The sequence below is a fragment of the Ctenocephalides felis genome, unplaced genomic scaffold (assembly GCF_003426905.1).
Source record: "Ctenocephalides felis isolate EL2017-DRISC unplaced genomic scaffold, ASM342690v1 CF-g0.4_SCAFFOLD_01170, whole genome shotgun sequence".
In the NCBI taxonomy this organism is placed as follows: Eukaryota; Metazoa; Arthropoda; class Insecta; order Siphonaptera; family Pulicidae; genus Ctenocephalides; species Ctenocephalides felis.
In genome coordinates, this window is record NW_020537324.1 from 45,298,072 (window position 1) to 45,321,524 (window position 23,453).

Consider the following 23,453-nt stretch of genomic DNA (forward strand, 5'->3'; position numbering starts at 1 on the left):
CAGTTTTTCTTTTGGTTTAAGAGTAAAATTATTATTTGACAAAACAGTATCATTCAAAAAGTTATCATTAATTATAGCACCTGGTCTTCTACATAATTAGGCGCTTGCTCTTTTAATGTATCCTCCAATATGCTTTTTGAGATATTAATTCAGATAATTGATTTTTTAAGATTTCACAATGCTCTCGAAGATGCAAATTATCAGTGATTTTCTGCTCATTTATCTTTTCTTCATTTTTTGTTATGAACATTGTGTTTCTTGAATAAGAGCATTTGTAAGTTTCAAGTTGTCACATGTTCGCTCGAAACTATTTTTTTCATCTACTGGATATTCCTCTTCATAAACTATCATAGCCATCTAAATCTAAAATATCTAAAAATAAAATCTTTTATATGTAATTTAATCATTTTTGAAATCCATTTAAAGTAATTCATGCAAGACACTTCCATTTGACCGAGATATACAAAATATAAAATCAATTAGAAATTTAAATAGAAAATCCTTAAATTTTACAAATACATTTCAAGAAAACAAATAGCTGCGTGAAAAATGGGCCTATGTTTATTACAAAGTCATTATAATATAGGTGGTGTATGGCATTGGGCCAAATTGCTGAAACTTCCCTTACAATAATACAATAGTCAAAGAATAAAGATGTTTCCAAATATATTATTAAAATACTGTACCTTTCATTATTCGTATTTTACAGACAAAATATAAGAGCATAAAATTAAATTGGACATGATGTTTATATAAGTTTAAATGAAAAGTAAATAAACAAAACTCAATGATCCCTTTCGAAGCGAAGATAGAATTCAATGACCTTATCTTATAGTACTAAAAATTATATAAACTGAATTGCAAAGTTAAAGTTATTTGTTTCAAGTACCTTAGCTAAAATTAAAATTGAAACCAAATTATTTTCGATATTCAAAAAAATATTTTTTTGAAATATATATATCTGATTTTTTTTTTATTTTCAAATAATTTTTTTTTAAAAAAAACTATCGTTTTGTCAACATAAACAGTTTTTTGAATCATTCAAATGGGTTGCCCTGTTCTCTCAAAAACTTAATTTCCATTTTTTGTACTCTTTGCTTCGTATCTCGAAAACGGCTGGACCTGTCTTTGCTAAAAACTAATAAATCGATTCCTATATGATACTTAATACATTAAAAATATTGTAAATACAAGTACAATTCGTAATTAATTTAAAATAAACACATAAAGATTATAATTACAGTGTTTTGCAACAAATTGGTCCTTCAAAAATCATATCAAATCAAACATTTTTTTTTTCCTTGAATATTTAATTCTGATATGGGAAGTTCCAGCAATTTGCCTTAATGCACGATGCCATACACCACTAGTTTATTTATTAAATTATGGTGAAAATGAAAAGAATTTGATGAATGAAAGATAAAGATTATTACAAGCGAATGACCTAAACTTAGTTCCTTTTTCAATGTCGTTTAATTTACTAATTCCAATCTCCAAATTACTAAGGACTTTTAAAAAATAAATTTTGATTTAGAAGGAGGAAAGGAAAAGTTAGAACCAAGAGCAAAAAGTATACTTTAATTATAGATAAATGGAGTATTAGAAAAGATTTTGAACCATTTATCAACTGAATTTGCTCTAATTAAGGAAACAGAAAATTTATTATATTTCTCTAAAAGTTTATTAAATTTATTAATGTGTGAATGTATGTCAAATGTAGAAGTTCATGAACATAGCTTGGGAGTGATCTAATTAACTACAACTATTTTATGTTGAGTTTGATGACTAGAAAATATTAAAATTTTATATGGTCATATACAGAAAATCTTACAACAAAACAATTTATAGTGCAGTAAAAATTTAAACATTTCCAATACAGTATTTTTAAGTTCGTATTGTAAAAAATCAAATCAGCATATTTAAATTTTTATTTAAGTTATGATTATAATGTATCTAAAAGTAATAGAGAATTTTAAATTTATTGCAATACAAATAAAATCCTCTTTATGAATTGAATTTCAAAATATCTTTATGAATTGAAGATCAAAATATTAATAGAATAATAAATATATTTGAAAAGTACATTACAAATCCATATATTTTTTTGAATGCCCCTGAAATTATTAACTTATAATTCTACTAACTGTAATTAATATATTGTTTTCTGAGCCTACAAAGCAAAACCAGCGCTCACAATAATTTACAGCTTTACCTATTTCTAAATATTTAAACCTTAGATGTGAAATAGTTCCTACATCAATTGATAATTATAATTATAATTATAGCTATAGCTTATACCTACAAACCATAATAAATTGAAAATAAATAGAAAAAAATGGCAATAAAATATAAAAAAATGAGTATCACATTAAAATCAAATTTATTGAAATTTCCTATTAAAATTCTTACCATCCCAATCATTGCTTTGTGTACTGCTGATTTTTAATTTTTTTTTCGGTGGTGTATCAACATCTTTACTTGTAGTTGGAGTGGATGTGGTCATATTTCTTATATATTTCAAGTTCATTTTGAATGGTGTTATGACCGAGAGATCATTTTCATCAGATTCCTCTCCGTTTGAAAACTCCATTATATTTAGGTGTTTATACAGTGTTTCATTAATATAACTGCAACATTTAATACTTTAGTTCGGTTAAGTATTAGAAAAATCAAAACACTGTCGACTTGTCAAAAACTTAATTTAAAAGAAAAAAAAAAAACAAAAAATTATTATCATTTGTAACTGTAGAATAAATTTAAAACTGTAGTTAATTTAAAATAATAATGTATTAACACTGAATACACACCTGGTTTTTATTTACTATTCCATACTATTCAACTTTTCACATGGAGTACATGGAGTGACAATGTTTACGAATGTTTACCAATAATATTACACCACAGCCATACATAACATAAATCGCGCGCCATTTATTATGCTTATTTATCTATGTCGCGCGCAGCCTGTTGAGTGCGCTTGACATCTGCCACAATTCTAAACACTGTGGAAAAATACAAATAGTTTGTTCTATGACTGCATCTTGGCCAACTTTAAGGAAAACTCTTACATGCAAGGCTGACTGTTTTTTTTTAAATAGTACGCTTAACTAGCTGTAAGTGGAATTTTGTCTTAAGGCAATTAAGGCATCGTGCCTTAAGGCAAATTGCTGGAACTTCCCGTACCGCAATTCAAAATTCGAGTAATTAAAAATAATCAATAAAAGTTGATCAATGATTTGAAACATTTAATAGAATTTTGAACCATATTAAATTGTTCTATCTCAAATCATTTATTTTGAAATATTTTGGAAATTATGAATTTTTTTTCAAAGCAATCGTACTGCTTTAATAAAAGCGCCGCGTCGCCGTCTAACGCGTAAACATTGGTACGGAACCCATAGGAATGTAAACAAAATTTATACTTATTCTTAAAATCCATATAAAATATCTGGTAATTTGATGTGCATATGTCTAATGATCATTTTTGACCGTCAAATGGCATAAAAATTTGATCAGTTATTCATCTTGTTAATACAATAAAATGTTTTTTAAATTATTCAAATCGGACGCTCCGTTCTCTTAAAAACTGAGTTACCGTTTTTGGCACTTTTTGCCCCATATCTTCGGAACGGCTAGACCTGCCTTCGCCAAAAACTAATCAGCACGTCTCCATATCAATACGAATCGAATGTTTTTTGAATTATTCAAATCGCTTCATCCGTGTTCAATCGTCGACGAAAATTTGTATCTGCACATACGTACACACACGCACACACACACACACATACATCCATTTTTTCTAAGGTATGCCAAAATGTTCAAAAGGTTTTGAAACGTAAAGATATATAAAAAATTTTATTTTCGATTTTTTTGCGATTACTATAACTTGCCCATACTCTTCTTTTATCTATGAACTTGCCCTACGGGAAGTTAAAAATACTAAAAAACAGATATTTCAATATTATCAAAAAATTCTATTAAATTAATTATAATAATTATATTATTATAATAATTATATTAAATAGGGCACCGTTCTTTATTACTATTAATACTATATAGGATTCAATTCTAATGATTTCTATGTCTGTTTCATTTCAATAACTTTTTTAACTTTAAATTAAATTGAATAAGAAAGATAAAAAGTGTGAACGAAGGTAGATTTATCATTCTGTTTAAAAATAATTCAGATAAATTTTTAGATTCAAAAGTTGCAATATATGGTATGAGTTGATATAAATTTATTTAGTGCAATTATAAAATATATTTTTTCATATCTTAAAATTGCATCAGCAGTGATCGAAAAAGGACAGATTGAGAAACAGTGGGTTCTGCAGTGAGCTGTGAGTTGACCACGTTGGCTACATTACGTGAAAACAGCTGTTCATTTTGAACAAACTTCAAAGCGTACCAAAAATTTGTTTTGGAATTGCAAAATTGTGCGCCAAAAAAATGAATTTGCCAGCTAATCTAAGCAATACAGAAAATTCAAATTCAACTTTTTCGAGAGAAAGTGATGGCAGTGCTAGGTACTTTTATTAGACTACAATTAAATGTTAATTAATAACTTATAATGAGTTTATCTATAGGTTATATAAATTAAAGAATATTTTACATTGATTACAGAAAACGCGTAAAATTAGAATCATATAGTGATCGCAAATGGAAAATTCAAGAAAGTGAAACAGAGGTACATATGATAAAATTAATTGAAAATGTATATTATGTATTCAGTTCTCAGACCACTGCATTCTTTACAGGTATTAGCTGAAATTGGATTAGGTGTACTTGAAGACAATTTGAATGATAGTAGTCAAAGTGATAGCAATTCTCGGTGTAAACAGCAAGTTATAACAAATTACTTTCCATCTCAAAATAGTAAAAGAAAAAACAGAGGGTCCTCACCCACTCAGAAACCTTTTGGTTTGATTGAAAATTCTGCAAGTCCAGCGGATAAAGAAAATGATCATGATTATTTAAATTGCACAAATCCACTTATGGTTGTGTCAAGCAATTTTAATTTGAATGAAGACATGCATACAAATAGAACAAAATATCAAAGTTCCTTAGAGAAAGTTAGGAGAAGTACCGTGTCTAAATGCAGTAAGAAAAATAATAAAATAAATAACCCAAAAAGTAATGAAAATATAAATATGCAAAAATCTGCAAGTGGTGTGGAGCGAAGTCCCCTAAGCAACTTATATAACAATAGACTTTCACAAACAAGGGAAATCCAAAATGTTCAAGATTTTTACATTTATAGGAAAAGAAATAACTCGCCTCAAATATTTGGTATGCTTTCAATTTATTTTTAACAATATTGTTTAACTTCATCAAATTACTAATATTAAATTTAAAGTCATTGATTTTGTAATCCAACCAATTTTTATGTCACTTTTGATAACATGGCAATATGTGTATTTTATTTTTATTTGTTATTGAATTTGTATCAGGCATCTTTCATCCATTTTTAAATTTGTAAGTATTAATTTTTGTTTTTCAGATATGATTAATCGATTATCTGATGAAATGGTATTAAGCATATTCAAATGGTTACCCAAGCAAACGTTATCACAATGTAGCCTTGTTTGCAAACGTTGGCATAGAATTTCACAAGATGAAAGTTTGTGGCTTCGCATAGATTTAGGTGGCAAAATTTTACCAAACAAATGTATTGAAAGAATTCTTTCTAGAGGTGCTATGATATTAAGAATGGCCCAAGCTGAAGTATGTTCATACTTTTATAAGTGTAGCAGTGTGCATAACAAATACTAATATTATTTTATTCTAGATTGGCAAATCATTATTTTGCGGTCCTAATGTGACTGTTGGAGCAGATTTTCAGAGCAAGCTACAATATTTAGATTTAAGTATGGCTGTTATTAGTATTGACTCACTGAATCAGCTTCTTGCTAGATGTAAGATTTTGAAGAAGCTCAGTCTTGAGCATGTTAGAGTTGATGATGAGACATGTAGGAACATTTCAGAAAATCACAATTTAGATGCTTTAAATCTTTGTATGTCGTCTGGCATTACATTGCAAGGAGTAAAGTATTTGATGGATGGTTGCAAGCAGTGAGTGAATTTTAAATATGATATGAAAATTATCCTTACAATTAGTCTAATAAGATTGATTGTTATAGATTGCAAGCTTTAAATATATCTTGGACTTGTATGAGTTATGAAGCTATTCAGTACTTGTGTGACCACCTACATCAAAATTTAACAAAATTAAATATTGCTGGCAATCGAAAAACTCTTACAGATAAAAGTAAGTAAATTACAAGTATTTTCATTATGAATTGTTTGAAATACTAAAATTATATATATATATGTATATATATATATATATATATATGTATATATATATTAATAATTGGCCATACATTTTGGCTACAACAAAATCCATCTTATGACAATATCGCAATGCACTACACTATATAATATAAACATTAAAGTAAGTACAATAATAGTTAGTACAATTATACTAACATCATATCACAAAATAGTAAGTGTGCAATATTTTTGATTTTAAATCAATAAAATAAATTTGTTATTGATGTTAAGCCCGATTATTAAATGTTAAATGTAGATTTAAATACATTTGTGATATATATATAAATATATATATATATATATATATATATATATATATATACATATACATATATGTATAATCTATATACATGTATATGTATAATCTTGAATTTCATGTTGATATAACATATTAGTTTGGTTTAGTGTACAATAAAAATTGTGTGAATGCTTTTTTAAACATTTATTTTAAATCCATACATTTTGCCTAACACCTGAATTGAATTAAGTAAATAATTAGTAATAGTTCAAGAATAATAATAATAAATTAATCTAAAAACACTTACATTTTGATGTCCTTAATTAATGGAACACTATTACACCATGGTATTAAGATCATGAGCATAGTGCATCTCCAACAAAACACAAATAACATGTATAATATTTATTAAGTTATTAAAACTGTGTATTGACTGTTCTGAGTTTGGGATAGAAATATCACGTTTTTCTCAAAAAAGAAAATATTAAAAATTAGTAAATTTATATATTTTCTTTATTGAAAAATTGCGACATTTCTATTTCAAATTCAGAATGGTCAACTGTGGTGCTATACTTTTTCATTAGTTCAAGATATAAAATTGTAAGTGTATTTAGATTAATTTATTATTATTATTACAGTATATTTCACTGAATAACGGTTAAAATGTTAGCCGAAATGTATGAATTTAAAATAAATTTTGAACAAAAGCATTCATACAAATAATATCCATAAATATATAAAATATATAATATATAAAAATCATAATCATATGTACAATATTTTAACAATTTTTTAGTGGTTGAGACTTTAGTTAGAAATTGCAGTTATTTAATAGATTTGGATTTATCTGATTGCACCATGCTCACAGAAGCAACAGTTCATACATTAGGAGAACTAATGACACTTGAACATCTTTCTCTGTCTAGATGTTATAATATTAAACCAACTGCATATATGTAAGTATTTATTTGTGTATAGTTGATTAAAGTACTTATACTTTGTTAGTTTTACATATCTACATATCTTCACAAGGAAGTGTTAAATTTTTTTATGCAATCACAGTTCTATAATCTACTAATAAGGGATAACTGGTTAGTTCAAAATTAAAATAGCCTGCATGGTGAAAAAGGTAACAATACTCTAAAATATGATTCGGGCTCTGTTATTAAAACTACATAGATCAAAATATGGAATAATGTATCGGTACGCTGTACTCATATGTATCTCCTCAAAATGGTTAAGAGGCATGGTATTTTGTGTCAATTTTTATTGCAAAATCCTAGCAGGCATAAGTTAACTTCCCTCCCCTATTATATTTGCTTTTCACTTTTTATTACCAATTTGCATTTTGCGGTTTCCTATGAGGAACCATGTAAGTTTAGCATATCGCTCAGCTATCCCTTCTCAGGGAACATGGCAGTTTATATTCTCAATTACTTAGTTTGTTTTGAAGTTGTGAATAGAATAGATCAAGGATGAGTAAATGGACTTCAAGCGGGAAAGCCAAATATTTTTTTTCAACCCACCAAGCATTTCTAAAATAGGATTTTATTTTAAATATGCAGTGATTTATAAAATATACACTTTTATTTGATTTTAATTTTTTATTCTTTTATTAACTTCCCGTAGGGTAAGTTATTGTAATCGTCTAAAAATCGAATTCGAAAATTTTTACATTTCTTTGTGTTTTGAAGGTTTCTGAAAACTTTGGCATACCTGAGAAAAAATGGATGTGTTTGTGTGTGTGTATATATGTATGGATACAATTTTTCGTCCACGGTTTCGGGCGAATTTTTTCAAAAAAAAAAACACAAAAAATATAGTTTTCCGTAAATGATAAACGAATCTGTCACGACGCTAAGTAATTATATTGACACTTGAATCAACCCATTATGCCTGCCAATTCATATAAAACAAATTGCGTAACTTTATCCTTACTTGGTATTAATAGTTATGCACAATAATATCATATTTACAGAATGTTGCTTCGAGTGCTGATGAGCAAACGTTCTATTAGGTTCAGGGCGCAAAGTTTTAAATATGCTTTAAAATTGAGCTGTAAAATAGATTTGTTTTCAACCTTTATTCTAATCTCTTTGATATACATAATATTTTAACTTGTAATTTTAGAGAATCGTAATTAGTTATGCATTGCATTTTTTTATACTATTTTTAATCGAACTGTTTTATAATTTTTTTTTTTGTTTCAGTATTATACACAAATACACTTCATTAATGTATTTGGATATATTTGGGCTAATGAGCGAACAAGCAATAACTAAATTGTCAACTCAACTCCCACATATTGGAATCAATAAATTTTTACATAGCGCAATAGCCAGACCCACTGTTGGAACTCGAAGAACTTCTATATGGGGTCTACGTACTCGTGATTAGAATTACAATATTTTTTTATGTGAATAGTGAAAACAGACTTTTTCAAAAACTTGAAGATACAATATATTTATTATAATTTAAAAGAGAATAGTGCACATTGATTTATATGATATGCTTTAATATTGTTAATTATGGTAATGAATTGAGTAATATAAATTAAGTATGAGGTTTGAAATGGATTTTAAAGGTTTATTTTAGATGTCAATAATGTAAATTTTTATTTAATAGAAATATATGGAAATTATAATACTATGTTTTAAATCATTAAAAGCTATGGCTTTAAGGAAATTAATATTTATGGCAACTTTCAGACATAAAGTCTCAATAATATTATTGCAAAAATAAATTCGTAAATATTAGCTGCCATAAAATAATTTAGATTGCATTTAAACATGGGTAAACCTCAAGTGAAAAAGTGATCCATAAATGTCTGGTGTTCAAAGTATTTATACAACATTTTATATCCTTTAAAATATCGATTTCGAACAGGCATATGAGTCATCGTGACTCCAAAAAAAAATTTAAAAGTAATAACCGTTTTTTTGATAAGTTAATAACTAACATCAGTAAACAACCATAAGCCGTAGGCCCTAATACCCCAATAACGCGGGCAGGTATAGCCCAATAACCAATTGCAACAAACAACGGCACAACAAGCTGGACACTAGCATATTCTTGATAACAAAAGCTTTGAAAATTCTATCGATTTTCGGCCTGGCAGATTTTTAACGTGTGTTTACGGGATAACCACTGTGTCGTATCATGGTTCAAAAGTACCATACAAAGAATTCCTACCCATTTAGTTTGAAAATGGATGGAACTAGTCGAAAGTTGCATTTAGTCTTAAGGTAAGTTGCACGAACTTCCCGACTTAATCAATCAAAATTTAAATTTAGATATTTAGATAAAATTTTCAACTGTTTATTTCAAAAATAAAGTTATCGCTTTCAATTAAATCTATACAATTATAAACTAAGTTTATAAACATTTCGATTTCGAATAGAATTAGTAATTTAAATTATAGTAATTTATTTTTAATTATATATAATTATATCAATTAACTTTTGACACAAATTCTGACTATAATATTTTCTCAAATTTTGATGAATTTTTAACATCAAACTATTTGTCGTAGAGCCGTAACATTTTTGTATGTTTTATAAGACCATAGTATCCCAAAAAAGGTTCATAAAAATCGGCAAAACAAAACTTTCAACAGTTATTTTCAAGAAAACGGCCCAGTAGATTTTACCCAATTAAAAAAAATCATTATCATTTCCAACCAATATCTTTCGAACAGTTTTTGATTTTTTAAGATCCATTCAGAATTGAGAGCTTAGAGAAACGAGAACGAAATTTTTTCACTTTTTTGCTATTTACAAAGAAATGGCTCAGCCGATCGTCGCACAAAACTGAGAAAAGGTAATCCACATCGGTTGGTTTGTGAATTTTTAAAATCGGTTCAGGCATTTTTAATCAAAAGTCGATGAAAGTTCTAATTTTGACAAACGCCAAAAAACGAAACTAATTTTTGCAAACTTTGACGAATTTTCAAAATTAAACGACTTATCGTAGGGTCGTAATATTTTAGTATGATCTATAAGACTACTATCGTAGCTCCGACAATTGAGCGCGTTGCAAGAATATACTTCAAAAAGTTCAAACTACTATATTGGCTGCATATTCAATAAATTAGCGTATTTTGATTTTAGAATGAGATAGCGGAGGTAGCAAACCAATGTAAAAAATACTAGTACGATAATATGTAAACAAAATAAAATTATTTATTGTTTATTTCTTGTAAAAATTATACATCTAAAATAATTGTCAGATTACTTAAAAACTAATACATATAATGTGTATATCTATAAAGTGTATATATATATATATATATATATATATATATATATATATGCAACAAGAAAAAACATACATTACGCTATGCATAGAAGCATTCGAACAATAAACAAATATTAAATATTCATTATCATCAGGGCAGATATCAAATAAAAAATTATAAAATAGGGTACTGATAAATTAAAAAAAAACATAATATTACAAATTATTTTTTAAAAGTATTGATGATTTATAAATATTAGTGCATAAGCTGTTCTAAATATTATTTATACATGAATATCACACGCGACACGCACCTACACGCACCTACACCCACACATCTATAAATATATACATTTAAATATGAAGTTATTCTTAATTTTGATGTTAAGATATGTGTAAAAATTCTTCAAGGCAGGTACATCAAATAAAATAAAAGAATAAAATTTGAAAATAAATGAAATTTTATATTGAAACGTCTTTAAAATTATTTGATTTTTAATTGATATAACTGCCTTAGAGAACTCTACCAAGTACTCAATTTAAATGCGTATGTATATATATATATATATATATATATATATATATATATATTTATATATTTATATACATATAAATATATGTATCTACACTATATTGATAAGATTTTATTTTCTGAACTCTTTTCTGAAGCCTAATTTCTCGAAATGTGTTTATTTCATTTTTCATTCATAAATTTTTACTACGTTTTGCGTATATAAGATGTCATCTTCTTCGGAAACTATTAAAAACAAACTTTAAACATTATTTTATACACACTTCTTTAATTATTTAAAAATTTTTGCACAGACAGAAAAAATATTACAGATGACACACAACCATAAAGTACAATTCAAAAAATGAATGCGTGATCCTTTAAATTTTAAGTTTGTAAATGTACCATTTAATTTTTTGTAGTTAGTGTTTATTGAAAAAAAAATTGGTTCAAATACTTCAAAGGTAACAAATAAATTCTATTAATTTTAAAATATCAAATGCTTGAAAATGACATTCTATATCGCTGAATCGTAAAAATATTTATTATTATTATTGAATACAAAATGAAATATTTTTTTTGGAGAAAAATGGGGCTTTCCGTTAAGAAATATAAAATCATAAATAATAATATCTAAGAACCTAAACTCTATTTGTATATGCATATATATATATATATATATATGCATATACAAATATAATTAAAAATGTTTTTATTTAAATTATTATTTATAATTATTTCAATGTTTCGAGAATATAGGAAGTACCCTTCGTCAGGAACTATCAAAAGACAAAATATGTATAACATATTTTTGTTTATTTTAACCCTTGTTGGGACAAAATATCCCATATTGCTGAAACGTAGAATAAATAATTATAAATGAAAAATTAAACTAACATTTGAAAATAAATGATTATAAAAAACCTTACTACTTACATATCTATAATCACAGAAAAAATTCATATATTTACAAAATTACATTTTAAATTTTAAAATAAATAACATATATGTATATATATATATATATATATATATATATATATATATATATATATATAGATATATATGTACATACATGTGTATATTTGAACTTTATATATGTTAATAATAATAATAATACTCATATAAATATTTTTATGTGTATATAAACCTGATTGTACAAGGCAAACCTAATTATTTTAAGAATTGCCCATGTATATTACACATATAATACTATATGAATATTATATGGACATCAAAAAAAAAAAAAAATGTATAGAAAATAGTTATTGATAAATGTCATAATTTGCATTACCATTGTTTATTAATAGGTATACATTTTATTTATATTTACCATCATAAATTTCATCTCTTGAATTATTGTGCTTCCATAGTTAAATTAATACTGGTTAAAAATTTTCAGTATTAGATTGATCCAACAGTCTCATCAATATTTTATTTTTGAAATTAGTAATCTACTGTGAATCAATTAAACCAACATTTGTTGTTACATTGATTAAAACTTTATGCTATCACCATCTGGCTTAATATCAGAGTCAGTTTTTAAAATGTTTCTGATATAAATTATCATCTTAGGGTCATTACCAAAAGCACAGTTATTAGAACCTAATTCTTCGAACTTCATTTAACTCGAAAATCACCATATTTTTTTCACTATCTCCTATATATCTTTAATAACAATATTTTGTTCATTTTGAATATAAATTTCATAAAATACAATTTATTAATTTTGAACACTTTTATCCACTAAATTTGTATCTTCTATTTCAGTGAGTATTTGATCTGCTTTATGTTCTATCAGAATAGGAACTTCATCATGCTGTTCAGATGTTTCTTTGAAATCTTTGTTTACAGTTACTTGATCGCTTAACACTTTCTCAATATGATATTTACTATGCAACATTGATTCATAAGTGCTTGAGTCCAAATTCAAAGAAGTATTGCTTTCTGAATAAATTTCTGTTGAATCTTCTCCATTGGAATGACAATTATGAAATATTGTGGATGCTATACAAGAATCCACTGATTGATTTCTAGATAGTTCTCCTTGTTTCTGCTGAGAATTTTCAATAAAAACTTCGATATTCTCTGCATTTGGTTTTAATATTTCCTTATCAATGTTTTGGTCAATTTTGTTATTATTACTGCACTCAATATTACTTGAATCATGGACAGTAATATTTTCTGATACAGAAACATTTTCTAGTCCCAAAGACATTGGCAAATTGGCTACAACTGCATCTCGATCATTTATATCACTATGAGTCAAATCATTTTCCTCATTTATTTGTTGATTATTCAAATGCGAGTCTGCAATTACATTGGATTGTATAATTTTCTTATCCGACTTATCTGAATTAGTAATAAGTTCATGTTCTTCTAGTAACAAATTCTCTAACAGCCTATTTTCATCGATTACTTTAGATTCATCACTGCCTATACAAGGTTCATCAGATATATTTTTATTTTCACTTTGCACATCAATAGATTCATTACTAATATTAGATCTATTGTTAGCAACCAAGAACGAATTTTGCACATTATCTTCGCTTTGTAAATTGGAATCTATATTTTTTATATATAATGAAGTGTCTTCACTATTTATAATTTCTGAATTTATATCTAAATCCTTTGCTAAATTATTTGAATAATCTACACGCTTTTGCAGATCAGTAGAAATGTTTAAAGTAAGTGAATTATTTGTATCTACATTATCAATACTCAATTGCAAATTATCATCATTAATTTCATTTTTTAAATCAGAATATGAATTTATTGCTAGTTCTTCTAAATCCTCTGAAAACTCTTCATTTATTTTGAGCTTTACTTCTTCAATATGTATATCATCTGGAATATTTAAATTATATGATATTTTGTTAACTTCTGCAATATTCTGAAAATCAGGCAAATTATCATCATTCTCCGCATTCATAACAATGGAGTTTGCTACTTTTTCATCATTTTGTAGATAAGTATCTTCTTTATCAGATTTCATTATATCGGTTATAGTTTCAGAAATTATATTTGTATTGCCACTTTTACCTGCAGACTCTTCAATTGACAAGGAAACATAAATTTCGTCGGATTCAGTAATAACATTGATTTTACCTGTTTCAGTATTCACATTAATTAATTCCGAATCGACCAAACCAGTTTGATTGTTCAAACTATCATCATATATTTCTCTCAATATATTATCAGATTCTGGTGAAATAAATTTATCACTCTCATCATTTTTAGAAGAGCCTTCAACATCGCAATTTTTTTCACTTAATGTTGCAGGCAAAATTTGATTAGTGAAATTTTCATCGAGAGTTTTGCGATCGTGCTTAATAGAATTTACAGCAGTATGTGTATTTAATAAATTATCTTCAACTACTAATTCAGAATTTTCTTTTAGTGTCTTTTTATCACACCATTGAAATTCTGAATCATCAGCTTCATTCTTGGATGAATTATCTACCATGTCGTTTCTATTTATATTATGTTCTGAATTATTGGCATTGCTACTTTCTGAATTTCTTGTTACACCAATTTCGATATCTATCTCTGAATCTGTATCCCTACTTTCATTAAGCATTAGTAAATCATTTTCCGTGCTAAATTTATTATCAGATAAATTTTCTGCGTGCTCAGTGTTTGTAATAAATTCAGAGTTATCAACATCATCAAAAATTCTTTCAGATTTATTGCATTCATCTATTGAATTTAACTCAATAGTTGCCATTTGTAATGTTTTAGTGCTTACATCCTTTGGTAAATCAGAATCCACAATCATCACATTTTCATTATATATCTGAATGTCTTGTAAATTATCTTTATTTTCAATCAAATTTTCTGTTAAATCTTTTTTTTCCATATCAGTATTTGCATGGTCAACAACATTATTATCATTCATATTACCAGTCAAAGTCAAATCACTTCTACCTGAATCATTTAACAAATTTGTGTCTATATCCATAGCACTTTGCAAATCACTTTCCTCCATTTCGCAACTTGTGTTACATATGCTATCGTTTTGAATGTCAATACTAGAATTGTTGCTTATATGAGGGCTGGAAATGGTCATAGTTTCATTAGTTTCTTGAACTTGAATTTGTTTGCTGACTGCAATTACAGGAGTTTCTGCTAAATTGTTAGTTTCCATACTAGAATTGTTGCTTATATGAGGGCAGGAAATGGTCATAGTTTCATTAGTTTCTTGAACTTGAATTTGTTTGCTAACTGCAATTACAGGAGTTTCTGCTAAATTGTTAGTTTCCATACTAGAATTGTTGCTTATATGAGGGTTGGAAATGGTCATAGTTTCATTAGTTTCTTGAACTTGAATTTGTTTGCTCACTGCAATTACGGGAGTTTCTGCTAAATTGTTAGTGGACAAGTTAGAAGAAGTATTATGTTCCCTTAATTCATCATTCTCAAAATTATTTAAACTCGGCTCATTTATGCCCAATTCTTTAAATGTATTTATTGCAGATTGATCATGAATCTTTTCATTATTATCATCAAATAACTCTTTTGTTACAAAATTGCTGTTCACCATAAAATTACAAGATTTCAAATCTGAATCCTCTCTAGATTCAATTGGTTCCTTCAGAGTTTCATTCTGTGGTAAATCCTTTGTTATGGAACTATTAAGAGCCGTGGTTATATGCAGTACATCAAAAGAGTTATTATCATTCTTATTTGCACCAACACTAGCCATCACACTTGAATCATTTATAACTTTGTTGGAGATGTTTTCATTTATCAAATTATTATCAGATAAGACATCAGATTTTGATTTTATAGCTTCTGTTGTAGTACTGATTAACAAATTTGAATAATTAGGGATACATCTACTCGTCATAGTATTTTCGTCAATCTCATCTGGGCGATCTGATGTAATATCTTTGTCATTTTTATAATTTAATGAATTGCTACTGCTTCCACAAGTATCTTTACCCATTACTGTGGTTATAGTATCAATACTAAATTGAGAATTATCAATACTATTACTAGTTTTTCTTACATCAAACTCCCTATCTATATTCAAACATGCGTCATTAATAAAAATGTTATTTGAATGTGTATCATCGATATCAATTTTTATGTTTTCCAAAGTGTTTGATATTTCTGAATCCATATTTGCATTTGATTTCACAATATTTTCATCAATCTCATCAGAAACAGTTTTTGATGAATCAAAAAAGTTATCAACCTCAGTTTCAATTTGACATATTTTATCATTAATTTGCATACTGCAAACATTATTAATTTCTATTGTTTTGTTAGAAGCGTTATAATCTTGTTGATTGTGAGACTTTGTAATTGCATCACAGATTGCAGAAGATGATGATGCACAACTACTATTACAGGCATTGAATAAATCTAAATATTCTGCTTCCTTCTCAAAATCATTTTCAAGTTTTATATTAGACGGATCTCGATTGAAATGCTCAGTTGAATCAAAAGCATTACCTGGCTCAACTTCTATTTCAGTTTCTATGGGTTCAGATTTTATGTAAACTGGTATATTCTGACATTTATCCATATCAGGAATTCTATCATGAGAAACACTCTGATTTAAAGTATCTGCACTATGCTGATTTTCACTACAAACCTCTAATTTGACTTGAATGTATGGTCTGTTCAAAGTGGAATTTGAAAGATTTCTATCCACAATTTCAGCATTTTCAGTATTTTGCAAAATATCATTTGGCTCAGACTTTACACGTACTATGGATGGGTTTAGTGATACTGTAGATGTTATGACAGGTAAAATATTATTTTTTGGCTGGGATGTTTGTAAATACTGATCAGATTCATTGTTTTCAAAAATACTTGCTGAATTTTCCGGAATTTCTGCTGTATCTGGTGCTTCTGTTTTAACAGTAACTGCAGTTTCTGAATAATTATCATTAGACTTATTAAATGCTTCATATGATAAAGAATTTGTAGAAATTTCACACATATAATTTGATGTAGGAGCGCTATTAAGTTGTTTTCGTGAACTCATTCTGGTGACAGAAGGAGTATTTGATGCAAAGCACTGAATATCAGAATTTAAGCGATCTTCAACAATTGTAGAATTCAGTGTGCCATGCTCTTTCTTAATTTTTAATTTTAATGAAGGTTTAAAATAATACCGCTTGTTACTTAATTCATAACTATCAGATTTAGCAGCTATTTGCTCACTAAACACAGAAGGAGCATCAACACCTTTTGCAGTTGTATTTGAATCTGTGTAATCATCTGAATAATTCACATGCATATCTGATTCTTTCAAAAATCTCACAGATCGCTTCATAATTTTTCTTGGCACATGATCTCCAGAATCATCAAATATATTTCGTGAGTATTGACAATATTTTTCATGTGACTTTACGAGCCTTGACTTCAAAAATGTTTTTCCACAAAATTGGCAGCTTGAGTCAGAAAAACAATCATGTTTTGATAATGCATGTTGTGAATCAAAAGTTTTATTACATCCATGGCAATTATACTCTTCTATTTCTGTTTGCACCAGACACTGATCCCTTTCGTAATGACTGTAAAATTAAAGCAAATATTAATATAAAGTATTATTTTTTCAAAATGACTATTTTAACCAAATGTTAAAAACATTTCTTATGCTGCATAATTTCTCTTTTTAACTTCCCGTAGGGTAAGTAAAATGAACTTTTTTGTATATCTTTACGTTTCAACGGTTTCTGAACATGTTGGCATACCTTAGAAGCAATGGATATATGAGGGCGCGCGTGTGTGCAGTATGTAGGTATGTAGGAATTCAATTTTCGTCGACGGAAGCACCGCTCAACCGATTTTAATGATTCAAAAAACAATCGATTTCTATTGACGGGGAAATGTACTGATTAGTTTCCAGCAAAAACAGGCTATAAATTTGTTCAAGATTTATATTTTTTTAAGCTTTTGCAAACTCTAAATTACAATACGGGAAGCTCCAGCAATTCGCCTTAAAGCACGGTGCCATCCACACTAGTTGATTGTATTTTAACACACAATCAGAACTAATGAATACCTGCCTTGTTTTTAGTTTTGGATTCAGTTTTAATTACAAACGCAGCACAAAGATCATTTCTTCAATATAATATTTTTTATATATAAATATAAAATTTTTAAATCATCTAAGTTTTTACTCAATAATACAAATTTTATATAATTTATGAATTAAATATTGTTATACCAAGAGTTTTGATTATATTCACTAGTAAGTAATTATTGATTCCTATATCTTGTTTTAGCCTTTTTACTTTCAATCTTATATTTATTCATTTAAGCAATTGCCTTGAATCTTAAGTTGCACGAACTTCTCGATACATGCGAACAATCAACTAAATCAATAAAAATTGAGATTTAGCTCTTTACAATTTTAGATAAAACGTTCAAGTGTCTATTCCGAAAATATTGTTTTCGGTTTCACCAAAAACTAATAAATACAATTTTAAATAGTTATCTTTTAAACAAGCTTATAATAACTGTAATTATATTAATTGTAGTATATAAACACATACTTCTGTGATCTAAAAGCGCGGACCATTCACTAAACATTTATGAATTGTTATAATTAATCTGTATTTCTTATGACTATAATATTTTATGGAGTTCGTTTATATTATGAACAATAAGGTTCTCATTTCAATAAGGTATGGTTCTCATAGAAAAAAAAACTCGTGTCGTCGCACTGCCGTCTGCGATTCGCCTATGGAAAGTCCTGAAAATTATCAGGTTTTGAAGCGAATCGTCACTAAGAATGTCAAATGGAATGTAAAGAATAAAAATACATGCAATTGCCCAAAAAACAGAAAAATAAGCTCCTGCTCAAAACAGATGCGAAGATGAAATTTATCAGAAAAATTGATGCAGTATGTTTGGTAAGATTTTAAAGAAGTTGCTTGTGTTTCATTTTTTCCAAGATAACGTAACGGTTAATTCGAATGCCTTATATCATCAGCTGGATAAACTAAATGATGTACTTGAATAGAAAAGGTCAGAATTAACCCACAAACAAGCTATAGTACTGCATCAAAACGACGTGAGACCTCACATAAGTTTGGTCAATCGCCAATAGCTTTTGTTGCTTGAATGGGGATCCAATGCAACATTCATCGTATTTTCCTGACCTGCCATCATTGGACCATCATTTGTTCCGGCCACTAAAAAATTTTTAGTCGGTAAAAACTTTACCTCAAATCAGCATGTCAAAAAGCACTTAGATCAGTTTTTTGCCAATAACGACCAAACAAAATATGATCTCAGAATTATGCTAATACCAGAAATATTACAAAAGATGTTCGATTAAAACAGCTTATACATAATTTATTAAAGTGTTTGTTTATTGTACAAAAATTTCGTGCCAAAATGTCTCTAAAAAACGAAGTTAATTTCCGAACAACCCAATAAATACAATAACTTTCATCAATTGCATTTTATAGACAAAATAAATTGGACGATGACGTTTATATAAGTTTATATGAAAGTAAATAAATAAAACTTAATGAAGCAGAGTTAGAATGGAGTTAGAAATAATTTTGTTTAGAAAAGTTAAAATTATTTATTTGAAGTATATAAAAATGAATTTTTCCTCAAAAACAATTGTTTCGTTAATACAAGCGGAAGATTTTCTGAATCATTCAAATCTTTCTCTAAAAATCTCCGAAACAACTGGGCCTGCCTTTGCCAAAATCTAATCACTACCTCTCCTCATCATTACGACTTGAATGTTCTTTGAATCATTCAAATCGGTTGGTCTGTTCTCTCAAAAATTTATTTACTATTTTATCTGCACTCTATGCTCCGTATCTCCGAAATGGCTGGATCTGCCCCATCAGTAGGAATGGAATGTTTTTTTGAATATTTCAAATCGGTTGATTCATGCGCCCGAAATCGTGGACGAAAAATTGTGGACTCACAAAACAAACACATACACTATTTTCTAAGGTATGCCAGAATGTTCAGAAACCTCTGAAATGTGAAGATATGCAAATATTTTTATTTTCGATTTTTGGACCATTACTATAACTTACCCTAAGGGTGGTTAATTAACTTTCAATTAAGAAAAAAATTAACAAGTTTTTGGCTTGTTTTCAGTTTTTATATATTTTCATTTTTCCACTGAATGACGGTCTAGATAAAGACTGAAACGTATGAACTAATAAAGTTGATGTCCTAATTGCTATAGTTTTTTTTTTCTTGGTGCTATCTTGATGCTCGACTTGACGTTTTAATATACAAATACGCATACACACACACACACATATATATATATATATATATATATATATTATAGAATTTTATGATATGAGTGGAACGAATATTAATTGTTTAATATGAACAAAACAGCACTCAGATTTGTTTAACACAACTTTATTTTATGATTACAGACGTTTCGAGACCATGGTGTGTCTCATCTTCAGTGTAATTTCAAAAACAGTTACTTATATACTACACATTCTTTAATAATTTATTTAAATTTCATTTAATTTTTGATATACAAAAAACACCAACTATTCCTTGCAATGCTTGACACAGTACTAAAGAAACATATAACACTTACAGAAATGTAAAATATTTGTGTCGGTTCTTAGATTTATGCTATGTTAGTCCGAACTATTAACATTGATTCTGCCATGCTCCGTTTAAATAAGTCTTTCTCATGGAATAAAATTTGGGGATTGTCAAAATCAAACTTATGGTTGTTGATATTAGCATGATCCACAAGTGTACTTTTAAATTTTTTGTTATCTATTTTTACACATGAATTACAATGTGAAAAAATAGATAACAAAAAATTTAAAAGTACAGTTTTTTGTTTTGTCCATTCATTTCTGAGTTACACGGCGTTAAAGATGGAAGTTTTTCTTTGATAAGGGCGAAAATGCAAGTCAGGCGGCTGAAAATGTGAATAGTGTTTATGGTCCCGATACTGTAACAGCTAATTACGCGCAATTTTGGTTTCGTCGATTCCGTTAGGGTATTTTTGACGTTAAGGATGCCCCTCGCACAGGCAGGCCCGTCGTCGAAAATGTCGATAAAGTCACTGAAATCATCGTCATTCAGACATCTATTGTCAACAACTGGACCGTCTGAAGCGAGCAATTGACCAGAAACGGCCAGAATTGGTCAACAGAAGAGGTGTCGTGTTCCATCAGGACAACGCCAGGCAACACACGTCTATAGTGACTCGTCAGAAACTCCTTGGTTGGGGAAGTTTTGATGCATCCACCATACAGTCCGGACCTCGCACCAAGCGATTGCCATCTTTTTCTTGCATTGCAAAACTTTTTTAGTGATAAGAAATTTGCATCAAGGGAAGAGCGAAAAACTCCAATTGCTGGAGTTTTTCGCTAATAAGGACCAAGACTTTTATGAGAGAGAGATAATGAAGCTACCATTAAAATGGCAACAAATTATAGAACAAAATGGTGCATATTTGACCTAAATCAGACAATGCAAAACATGTTAAATAAAGTCTTGAAGTTCACGTAAAAATAATGGATTTCTTTTTCCCCAACCTAATATTAAGAGCTAAAACTTTCAGAGATTTTTTTTATCAATTTGGAACCTTGGGAGCAAGGACATTCGAAAATTAAGGACCACCCTAATATATATATATATATATATATATATATATATATATATATGTGTGTATATACATTGAATATATATAAAATCTTCAGTGCATACAAATAAATTTGTAAAAAAAACACAAAAACACACGAAATTGCACAAAAAAATTATGAAACACAAATTGATAAAACGTCGAATTATGATGAATTTTCAATAATTGTAAAATAAAAATAAAAATAAAAATAAATATTATATTTTATTATAAAAAAGCTTATTCCAAACGAAACTTTTTCAAATTTATCTATATGCACTGAAGATGGATCAAATCAAGACCCGAAACGTATGTTTTCTTAATAAAAACATTTTCTTTCAATAAAACTGTTTTTAATTACTGAATGGATGCCCAAGAACAATTTTATCATATTATTTCACCATCTGAAGAAAAACCTCTCGCTTTATATATATATATATATATATATATATATATATATATATATATATATATATATATTAATTGTTTAATATGAACAAAACAGCACTCAGATTTGTTTAACACAACTTTATTTTATGATTACAGACGTTTCGAGACCATGGTGTGTCTCATCTTCAGTGTAATTTCAAAAACAGTTACTTATATACTACACATTCTTTAATAATTTATTTAAATTTCATTTAATTTTTGATATACAAAAAACACCAACTATTCCTTGCAATGCTTGACACAGTACTAAAGAAACATATAACACTTACAGAAATATTCTAAACAAATTTGAAGTACTTATCTAGATGGAGACAGAATGAGTATCATTATAATGTAAACAAAAGGAGTGCTATCTCATACAAAAATCGATAAAAATGAAAAAACAAATTAATTTATTGAAAAGAATAAGATAAATGAAAAAAAATTATAAATTATTAATGATGTTTATATAAGTGTCATGTAAAATATTTGTGTCGGTTCTTAGATTTATGCTATTGTTAGTCCGAACTATTAACATTGATTCTGCCATGCTCCGTTTAAATAAGTCTTTCTCATGGAATAAAATTTGGGGATTGTCAAAATCAAACTTATGGTTGTTGATATTAGCATGATCCACAAGTGTACTTTTAAATTTTTTGTTATCTATTTTTTCACATTGTAATTCATATTGCCTGAGTCTCTTTTCTAAGTTCTGGCAGGTCTGGCCAATATAAGAGCAATTACAATCCAAACAATTTACTTTATAAACTATATCTTTCTTTTTTGTTAATGGAGTTTCATCTTTAATTTTGGAATATAAAAATTTTAATTGTTTTAATGAAGAAAAAGTAATACGAATATTGTGTTTTTTGAAAAGTCTTTTTGATAATTGGTTAAAATTATTGTCAAGATATGGAATTGTATATCAAAAATTAAATGAAATTTAAATAAATTATTAAAGAATGTGTAGTATATAAGTAACTCTTTTTGAAATTACACTGAAGATGAGACACACCATGGTCTCGAAACGTCTGTAATCATAAAATAAAGTTGTGTTAAACAAATCTGAGTGCTGTTTTGTTCATATTAAACAATTAATATTCGTT

General features: G+C 27.6%; 1 protein-coding gene across 1 annotated transcript; it reads left to right on the plus strand.

Moving 5' to 3' along the window:
- Positions 1–4,398: 4,398 nt before the first annotated feature.
- Positions 4,399–9,122, plus strand: LOC113368260 (S-phase kinase-associated protein 2-like). The gene is made up of 8 exons (XM_026609817.1): positions 4,399–4,526; positions 4,624–4,687; positions 4,758–5,289; positions 5,501–5,724; positions 5,789–6,072; positions 6,141–6,268; positions 7,368–7,527; positions 8,782–9,122. The coding sequence occupies exons 1-8, from the start codon at positions 4,450–4,452 to the stop codon at positions 8,966–8,968; spliced, it is 1,656 nt and encodes a 551-aa protein (XP_026465602.1). The 5' UTR covers positions 4,399–4,449; the 3' UTR covers positions 8,969–9,122.
- Positions 9,123–23,453: the final 14,331 nt, after the last annotated feature.